Here is a 10502-nt window from a genome sequence, read left to right on the forward strand (position 1 = left end):
TAATCAGGATCTTCAGATGGCAAACCACATCCTCCTCGGCTGTGTGTTCGCTCGACAGGTCTGGCACTGTGTGTTGTCGCCTCCTGGTTAGGCTTACCCTTTCTCCCCCCTAGCAGCTGGCTTCAGGTCTGGTGTACATCTTCTAGGGCCTGCTTGCCTGAGCATATTCACGCCGGCTTCGACTCCTTGGTCCTCCTGGTCTCTTAGCAGTTATGGAAGGAACATAACTTCAGGGTTTTTGACTCTGCGCTCTCTTCGGTCTCAGTTGTTATGGTGTCCATCCTCTCGGAGGGTCATCTATGGTTTTTAGCTAGCATTGTTATTTTTGGTGTTTCTTGGGAATGTAGTATGGCTCTGCTCCCTTCGTGCTAATCGGAGTTACGTTTAGCCACAGTAGTAGTTTTTCTCTTTTTCTAGCTGCAATTTTTGTTTTGCTTTTTCTCCCTTCCCCTGGCAAAAGCCTGTCTGGCTAATTACATTGTGTAACAACTATTTTCCTTCTATTGACGTGCAATCTTTTTGCATGTTCGTGAAAAAGGATAGTGCATGTAATTTTTTTATTATCGTTTTCTGTATGATTGAAAACCACATGATGGGGAAAATGAAGGAATTATAGGATTGTGCATGCAAAAGATATCATGTATTATAAACGTTGGAAGAAAGGAGGGTTTTGATATAGCTAATTTGCTCAAGTTTTTGCTATTTAATTGGATTCGGAGCCATGTAGCTTAGACTTCTGAAAGGAAGAGAAAAGAGGTACGGGCAAATAGTTAAATAGCTTATTGACTTGTGATAATTATTCAACAGTACAAATAAATGAGTTAATTATAAAGTTCAAAACGGATTTAAAACCATTTCTTAAGAAATTCATATAAAGTTTTCACAGAATTGTAAAGTTTAGGAGCTCAAGAAGCATGTGTAATTGCATTCATCCATTCATTCGTTAAGCAGAAGAGAAATCCTGTGTAGGAAAAAAATTACACTATTTTTCCTTTGCTCGATCGTCCTCCCATACAGGGTTGTATCAAAATTTCCCAAGGACAAATAGTAGCGTATCGTAAGCAACACAAATAATTCTCACTTTTCCTGAAAGAAATACTGTACCAAGAAAAGTTGGCAGATGACTGTACAGGACTCAATGAGAGATTGTCGAAAACAGTTTTGCAAAGGTGGTCTCATCCAGAGTGTGTTTCCATGATCAGCCAAGCTACAGCATACTTTAAAGTCGAAACCTCGATCCAGGCAGGCATGATGCCCCGCTCACAATCGAATCCAATGAGACACAAAGAAGCCCCTTTTCTTCTGGGACAAGAATTTATCGAGTGGTGCATGGGGACGAGATGGTCATAATTTAGAGACTTATCAATTGATGAAGGGCAGACAGCTATGATGTTGTCTACTACTATCTGCTACATGCTCACAGATTATGCCTGGCCTAGATTTTCTTGTAGTATGATGTGATTCTTCTAACAAAAATATTTTGGAGGTACCCATTATAAATCTAGGGTCTGAAATCTCTACAAAAGAATTAAAGAAATTCCTTCTTACAAGAACAATATTGGAGTGGACGGCCACAACTTGATTTCCTAAGTACACCCAACTTTGATTGGCAAAGATAGGGAATATCTCATGTAGCTGTAGGAGTAGTTTGCAGGTACAGTACAATGCCACCCAACCAACCAAAGTAATATCTTAATCAAATCACCACCAACATCAGTACAGTCTTTCCCTCTCTTAATATAAAACCAGCGGTAGATGGCTTAGGTTTCAAAAAGAAAAAAAATCACCACCAACACACACCTCAATACTGTATCGCATTGAGCTAACATATTATTGCTACTATTCAGTAGGAGAAATCTGATGGCTGATTTGGTCCCCAAAGTAGGAGTTAATAATTAATTAATTAACGGATTTGGTTACTACTATTTGGTTTGGTGGCGTACGTGAGGCCAACCAAACCGGAGGGAAGGTGATGACAAAAAGGCTCCGGTGATCCGTCAGGCCACCGCTGTCTCCGTGTCCTGCATCACACCTCACAAACACACGATCCATGTCACAACAGCAGCCTTCCGTGGAACGCAAGGGTAGTAGGAGTACTGTATTATTTAGGGTTAAGTCCCTACACTAACCTAACCCCTGTTGGAATAGTGGATGGGAGTCGCTGACAGGTGGGGTCCAGGTTGCCTTTTGAATCGGATTCCAGGTGTAAAGTGAGGATAGAAAACTGCACGATTTGGGCCACCAGATAGATCCCATCTAAACCACTAACTCCTGTCTGAGAGCTGAAATAAGTAATGCATCTTGCAAAAATTAGCTGTATATCAAACAAACTGATCTTGGAAGAGCATCTTTTCTTAGCATACTGTTACTTTTTTACTCCTACCTGATTGTTTAACTTGTATACTTATCTGGAATATTGTTAAGCACAAGGCAGAGTACACAACACTACACTGTGTATAGAACGTGTAGGCAGAAACAGATATTGCAAGTTCTTTTTTTCCTTAAAACTAGTGCTCTCTGAAAATCGGAGGTGAGGTATAGCAGCTCTCTCTCGGATGGACAGGTAACAAACTATCGATCGCCCCTGCAGATTGTCGCTGGGCAATTAAAGTCTGTGCCGTATTGGGCATCTAGCAAAGTAGCACTCAATCGCCATCTCAATATTTGACATGTAACACGCGCTCCTCTTTTTGGCTTTTCCTCAGCAAGGGCCTTAGAAACAAAAATGTCAATATTATCTCAAACCAATTTATTTATTTATTTTTCTTTTCAAAGGAAAGATCTCTATTGCCTAGTATTACACGATTCCATCCATGGTAGTGGTGTCAATCTTTTTCATCGGTGTGCCCCCACAGGATTCATTGTACTACTACTTACCATTAGTCCATTATTATTACCACAGGGATTAACCACACAGCCATTAATCAGAGTTAGGTCCAGCAATTGTAACTTGCTTGCAGCTATTGTCTACTGCCACTTTTTCTGCACTGGAAAGCGGTGGCGCACTTGCCGAAAGTCCGTTCTACTTGAGAAATGGCATGTGGTGGGCTGCTGTGGTGCCGTAGCTAGCGTGCTGCGCTCATTCCACAAAGCAAAGCAAAGCGAAGGAAAACAAAGGGAAGAGAAGACTGAAGAAGAAGAGAGGGAGAGTAAAGCTGATAGCCTGATACTGACCAGGAATTGGATTAGGCTAGCTAACAGCGGAAGAAAAGCCTCCGATTCCTTTCGTCGTCGCCGGATTGCCGAAAGGATGGACAGCTCAAGGTTGCAGGTCCCAACGCCTGTTCACATGGTCAAGAACATGTTCTGAGTAATCTGTTGGCTCTTCTTGTATGTGACTTGCTGAGTGAGAGAGAGGAGAGGAGGGGAGAAAGAGAGGGCCGGTTGCTGGAGCTTCTCTTCATGATCTCTGCATTCCCAGGTAGGTTTTGCATGAAGCCCTGCTCTTGGATGTGCTTCTTGTTGGTTTTGTACTGTTAGGCTGTTTTGTCTCTGATTTGTTTGGAACCCTTGAAAGTTTGGAGTTCTGTTTTAATCCATGAAGTGGGGAGTTTGATGAGCTCCCATGCTTGCGAAAGGGGGGAAACTTATGAAATATTATGCAACTAATTGATTGGATTAGTTGGATTGGTTGTACAGAAATTTAACTGAAACTTTCGGTTTCTTTTTTCTTTTTTGACATCAGGTTTCTCTTTACCATGGTTCTGTATTGATTATTCAGTCAAGCATTCAGGGGTTCTCCCTAGTCCTTACCATGTTTTCTTTTAATTAATTGGATTGGTTTAACAGCTTGTACAAACGATTAGCTTTTTTAATATAAGAAAAACAAGAACAGTACATTGATACCTTGGATGGCAGGTTTCCATGGCCAGCCATCTCCCTTATGCTGCTGAACAAAGCACAGTTCTTCTGTTTTGGCTTCTCCAGAGATATTTGCCATTTTCCATCAATATATGTCCGGTTGCTGATCTTGATCTGCATGCAGTGTTTCTGAAATCCGGCTAGCGGTGAACTCCCTGATGAACTGAACAATCAATAGAAGATACAAGAAAAGTTATTTCCACTACAGAAAGAACGCTGATTATCTGAAATGGGAAGGCGAAGCCACAAGCGGTCCACTGAACAAGAGGAAAACAATGTAGGCTGCGTGTGGGGCCTCATGCGCATGCTTTATTTCCGGCGTGATGCAAAATTCTTATTGGATACAAAGCAAGTGAGCAGGAGGCATACGTTCCGGGAGCTAGCAGGTAATTTCTTCGGTAATCATAGTTGCTATGAAGTTGTAGTTTCTTATAGCAGTACGGAAAAAGCTACGTGTTTTGCTTCAAGTTTCTATTACTTCAAAAAATGCTGTCATTTGACCCAATGCTCACTATCTTTTCAATAAAAACAAGAAAAAAATGCTAATGTTATCAAAATTTTGTTTGCGTGTACTTGGTTATTCTTGCTGGCTTCATTACTTAATTCAGGAGCCTGTGCAGCGTAGTTTCTTCATTCTCTGCATCACTTGTTGAAGTCATATAAGACCTATCAGTGCGTCTGATTTACAGTCGAGAATTAGTCAATGGTGATTGCTACGATAGTTCAACTGAGTAACGCATAAATTTTCTATCCAATTTTTATGCTGTTGGATGATTATTCTGATGATGTACGCTGTATTTTTCAGACGGAAGGCATTCAGTTAAGAATTCCAGTGAATTTGTGGAAACAGATGATGATGATGATGTAAGTTACAAGAACTAAGCAAGTAACTGTCTCATGATCTGTTGTTGTTTTAACCATAAACACCAAAATCATCTTTGTTATCAATAGCAACACTGACACAATTTGGTATTGGACAGCATCTTGTTACAAAGCAACTCAATGGCTAGTTTGTATTACAACCAAATCATTGTTTTCAGTATACTGGATTATGCATGCATCTGAAAGTCGCAACTTTCCTAAACATCATTTTACTTTTCTTCTTTTCAGAACAAAGAAGAATGCGCTTCACAGAAACGAACAGTCAAAAAACTTATGGAGGACGAATTGGGGAAAGTAAATCTTTTGAAAAAAATTCCAAGCAATGAGATTCAAAGAGGATTACCTGACTTGGGATATGATGTCTCCCTAGATGGAGGCTCAGAGCATACAAATAAACCAGTGGCAGCCTTAAATCAGCACACGGACATCTTCGCGTCTTATTTATCGGGATCAGTGTATTCTCAGGGTTCCAAGAGCTTGAATCATTCTGAAGAATATGATCTTGAATCTGTCTTGGCAAATTTTTTAGGTGAAATTTATAGGTGCCATGGTGAATGCCCGCATGGTGATTGCAAGAATAAGAGTGAATTGTGTCCTTCACTGAAGTCCTTAATCCATAACAAGCTCAATGATTTAAATAATCCCCATGCCACTCATGGTAATGAGCAATCTCCAGAGAGCAAGGGAGAAGGGCTACTGGGTGAGAATAGTCGTTCTAACAGCAGGGCAGCTCAATTCAAAGAATTCAAGGATGCGGTAGAAATACTGAGTTCAAACAATGAACTTTTCCTGAAGCTGCTTCAGAAGCCAAATTCACATATATTAGACAATATCCGAAAATACCAAAATAGCAGGTTAACAACCAAGTTAGAACCTGACAAAAGTCTTGGACGGTCTAGTATTCTTGAAGAGAAAAGGGGCTCAAATCATGAGTTGGCTACAAAAGCACAGGGTAAAGAGACCAAGCATGTGTTCTTCTGGAGAAAGGATAGGTCAGATAGAAAGCAAAAGCCAGAAAGAACCAATAGACCCCAGCCTGTTAGCAAAATAGTTATACTAAAGCCAAATCAAGGAAGACGGATTGATGAGACAGAGACTACAAGTTCAAGATATTTACATCAGCAACCATGTACATCGCAAGCTCCAGAATTCAGTGGAAGGGAAAGCTCAAAATTTTCAATCAAGGAAGTCAGGAGGAGATTCAAAATTGTGACTGGTGACAGCAAAAGAGAGAAAAATGCAATACCTGCAGAGAACCTTCCAGGAGATTCACATCAGCTCAAAGATTCTGTCGTTGAAGATAAGGATCCTAGACATCTCACTGAAGGGAGCTTGCCAGACAAAGCTGCATCAAATTTTAAGAATGGAATCAAATCTTCAGCCAGCAGTAAGCAAAAGCAACAAAATGACAGCCAGAGTGAAATCAGTGATCATACAACAGGAGCATCTATCTTCTATGAGAAAGCCAAGAAGCATTTAGCAGATATGCTAAAGAACACTAGTCAATCTGCCAGCTATCCGACAGCCCAAGTATCAAAATCTTTGGAAGGAATGCTTTCTCAACCTCATTACAACGTGTCACCTCCTAGGAGTGACCATAAGGGAAAATGCCACAATGCCTTCTCACCTGAAGAGCCAGAAGTTTGTCTTGTAAAAGCTGTTGATGTAGAAGAACCAGCCCAAGAGAGAAGCCAACTGCATGATAACTCAGAGAGCAATGCATATAGTACTAGTGTAGTAGTTGATGATCAGGTGGCGGTTCTAGAAGAATGTGGCATCAAAGAAGACACCCAAGAAGGTAACTTTAGTATTCACAATTATCATCAGAGTGGTCTGCGTAGTGCTCTTTTGTTCTTTAAATAGAAATAACTCTGAATATTGAGCAGGTATCATATATGCTACTGATGAGGTAGACACCGTGCCTGTTGAAGGAGTTGGCAAATTGGATTGTTCCAAAACAATTTGCAACATACAGTGCATCCCAGCAGAACAATACACAGACAGCCCCTTGCCAGTAAGCTCAAATGAATGCCTAGCCTTATTCCATCTTTTGTTAGTGTATTTTAAGATGTACATGTTCATACTTCTATTTATAGGAAATATTAGAAGGAACTGAAGGAAAAGAACCTGTTCAAATGTTCATGAGCTCTCCTGAGAGCATGGTTGAAAATTTGGAGCAACAAGATCCAAAAACACCTGAACCAAAATCATCACCAAAATTACCAGATGGTTGTCCTGAGCAAAGCAATGAGAAGAAAGAACAGCCAAGTCCTGTATCGGTTCTTGATTCATTCGATGAAGATGACAGCTCTCCTGAATGCAAAACAATGAAAAAATGTAAGTCCAATTAATACAATTGTTTGCAAGAACAATGGTTTAAATTAGTTTATCTTCTTTCCCTGCACAGATAAAAAATATTATGTACTCTAGTATCTGTATTACTCACCATTTTATGACATACAGATGAGCTGCACGAAGTTTCCTGTGGGACCCTGTACTTCCCAGATAATGAATCAGGTGTAAAGGTCTTTTGGGAGGATAAGAATGCCAGGTTAGATTATATAATGCTGGTGCTAGAGCTCTCAGAATTATGTGCAGAGCAAAATTTAGAGGTGTGGTATCTAGAGGATGAATTAATCAGCCCTTGCATGTTCGAAGAACTACAGAATCAAGGGGACCGAATAGATGATATGAAGATTTTGTTTGATTGCATCTGTGAAGCACTAACAGAGATCCAAGAGAGATATTTTAGACTCTCTTCTTGGTTATCTTTTGTCAAACATGACATACGGACACCTCCGGTAGGAGAAAAACTCATCTCAGAAGTTGACAAATATGTTGATGGTTATCTCAAGTGTAGTTTCCCAAGTACATTGGAACAGATAATTAAAAGGGATTTGGAGGTTCAGGCATGGATGGACATTAGATCAAAGACAGAAGGAATTGTCGTGGAGATATGGGAGTTTGTGTTAGATGAATTGATAGATGAGGCGGTTTTTGATTTGTGGATTTGAAGTTCTGATCAGATCCCTTATCAGTGTTGCTTTGTGACGAGTATAGGCAGTATGTAGATGAACTGTAGAGGTTTTGATTTTGATGCTGACAATAACCCATTTTATGCGGAAGAATAACAAGGGCACTATGTTCTGGCGGCCCAAGGAAAGTATCATGTGATTGGGGAGACATTTACTGGTCCAAATGTCTGACTGGAGTGGACAGTTTCTTGTGAATGACAGCTGAAGTTACAATGCTGTGAATATCTGACTTGTTCAGTTTGTTTGGATCAAATTGGACAGTCTGTAACAGCCATGCCTCTAGGCACCCAGGCATACAGCAGTCCGAATTTTTCTCTTGTCCATTGTGTGCATGTTTGTGAACCTTACCCCGATACGCTTGTCAACAAAGAGGGCTAGATCACTTCAATGTACATGTTTGTATTTGTAAGTACATGTGTAAAAGGCTTTCTAAACAAATCACACAATATACATTTCAACTGAGGTTTTTTCTTTTCCTGAACAACACTCAGTAAGCTTACAGTTTTCATGCATTCAGTTATTTGAATTATGCTTCAAAATACATGTAAACCTCCAAGAAGCATGAGCATGCCAAATCCAAACAGCACAAATAACAGAATCACTTGCGCGCTAAATTTTGTGCAACTGAAAGGATGAGAAATAAGCATCCCTACTAAATCAATTGCCAACATGCACACCAACCGGTAAAACAAGTAGATCCAAAATCCAACTCCTAATGTGAGTGAAAGTGCAAACTACATTAGTTGCAACGCGGCTCAGTTGTCAAAACCACCCAATCCAGAAGTGCCGGGAGGCGGGAGCTTGGGATTAACCAGTTCACTACACACCACCCAAGCACTCGGCAGTCGGCACAGGACGCAATTCATCCGTTGTTCAAAATTCCAGACACCGTGAGATCCCCATGTATGCCGCATTGGGTTTGAACTGCCCCCAAACCCAACAACCCAGCAAAAAATAAAATAAAATAAAATGAAGCGATTCAAATTATTCCTACAAAATGGACCAATCGGTGCGTAATTCACCCAAATTTTACGCATTCGAACGGCAAATCGGTCACTCCAAACACCAATCCCTCCCTCCAATCGGCACGTACGAGGGCAGCCGCAGCTACTACTCCCAAATGCCGCTGCCGATTTTCGACATCCCCAACCGAATAAACCCCGAAAAGAGAACGCGGATTCATTGGGATTTTGGGGATCGATCCACTCACCTCGTCGGCTGGTCTGCAGCTGGAGGCTGGAGCGGACTCCTCTCCTCGGTGGGCGACGAGACGAACACGATCCTCTCACTTTGTCCGCCATGGTTGGCTCGTCGAGAGCGCGAGAACGAAAATGGTGGAGCGAAAAAATGGCGGAGAAGAGGTTAATAATTAATAAAGCTGGCGGATTCTGCGGCAAGATGGGCCTAAACCACTAGCCCTGCCGGATATTTATGGGCTTGTGAGGATGGGCTACTGGGCCTATTTTATTTTCAGTCTGCTGCAAGATGGCCTAAACCACTAGTCACTGGACCTCTCGCGTTCGCAGTTGTGCTTGTGCAAAACAGCAACAGGTTTTTCTTCTTCTTCTTCTTTTCTTAAAAAAAAAAAAACTGTGGTTAACAAGTACTCCCTCTATTCCAGAATATATGAAGTTTTATAGTTGGACACGGTTATTAAGAAAGTAGGTAGAATTAAATGGTGGAGGGTTGTGATTGAATGAGTAATGGACGTAGGTGGGAAAAGTGAATGGTGGAGGGTTGTGATTGGTTGGGAATAGAATGTTGGTGGAGAAGTTGTTATATTTTGGGACAAACCCAGAGGGTTAAAAGTTGTTATATTTTAGGACGGATGGAGTAAGAGTATAAGAGATTTGAAATGTCCATGATTGAGTGCTAGCAAAAAAAATGTCCAAAGAGATTAAAAGTATGGGCACTTCAAATTATTTTGATCATTATGTAATCTATTCAAAAAATTCACAAGGAGTTAGCAAAGATGAAAGATATAAGGATATATTAGATTACCAAAGTCGAAAGAAAAGGGAGTTAGCATGTCGCACTTTAAATAAAAAAAATGACGATGTTGAGCTCTTTTTATAGAGAGAGAGAGAGAGCACATTACAAATGTGTAATGAGGGATGCAATTCCACTCTTATATGCGCCACGTGAAAGTTGCCATCATGACATGCTTATCATATCTAATGGGACGATTGTCAAGGTGAGTCACCAACCTTAGAAATGTTTTAACATGAACGGTGCGCTTGATGACGGAGAAGCTTGGCTTAGCATGATGAGAGGGTGTCAATATGAGTCACCAGTAGAGGATATGTCAAATGTGAACGATGCATATGACGTCAGAGCAACATATATGATAGCAGGCGACAATGCATGCTTAGCACTAGCAACAACAATAAATACACCCCTCCTTGGTCCCTTGAGGTATCTATCTTCCTCTCTCTCTCGCTGTCGCTCCATCTTCTATTCGCTATTCATCTCAAATTTCTCGCATCAGTTCCTCTTTCTCTCCTCTGGTACATCGTCAAAGCCTCTTCCACCAAGATGTCTGACTAAAAGGTATAGTTTTTCAAGCCCTCTACTCCGTAATTGAATCGAAATAGATTGGAGATCTATCCGAACTCATATTTGGTTTCTCTTAGAGGAGACAGGCTTTTGCTTTTAAACTAATTTCTCAAGTTTGTTGCATTGATCCATCTAGTTTGTTATTGATGCTATTAAGATTCATACGAA

The 10502-nt window shown here is 40.7% G+C and overlaps 1 protein-coding gene and 1 long non-coding RNA gene across 3 annotated transcripts; one reads left to right on the forward strand and one right to left on the reverse strand.

The window, feature by feature from the left end:
- Window positions 1-1508: 1508 nt before the first annotated feature.
- Window positions 1509-5224, reverse strand: LOC127752478 (uncharacterized). Of its 2 annotated transcripts, none has more exons than XR_008012372.1 (4): window positions 5087-5224; window positions 3847-4024; window positions 2130-2282; window positions 1509-2021 (listed from the first exon to the last, which is right to left on the reverse strand). It is a non-coding gene; the product is annotated as an uncharacterized LOC127752478 (long non-coding RNA). The 2 variants fall into 2 exon arrangements; XR_008012371.1 differs by having other exon boundaries at window positions 1509-2032.
- On the forward strand, window positions 3003-8262 carry LOC127752477 (uncharacterized). The gene is made up of 7 exons (XM_052277867.1): window positions 3003-3421; window positions 3986-4247; window positions 4667-4725; window positions 4972-6541; window positions 6630-6757; window positions 6840-7080; window positions 7207-8262. Exons 2-7 carry the CDS (start codon window positions 4091-4093, stop codon window positions 7755-7757), a joined length of 2706 nt encoding a protein of 901 aa, XP_052133827.1. The 5' UTR covers window positions 3003-3421; window positions 3986-4090; the 3' UTR covers window positions 7758-8262.
- Window positions 8263-10502: the final 2240 nt, after the last annotated feature.

Source organism: Oryza glaberrima, chromosome 10, assembly GCF_000147395.1.
Source record: "Oryza glaberrima chromosome 10, OglaRS2, whole genome shotgun sequence".
Taxonomy (NCBI): Eukaryota; Viridiplantae; Streptophyta; class Magnoliopsida; order Poales; family Poaceae; genus Oryza; species Oryza glaberrima.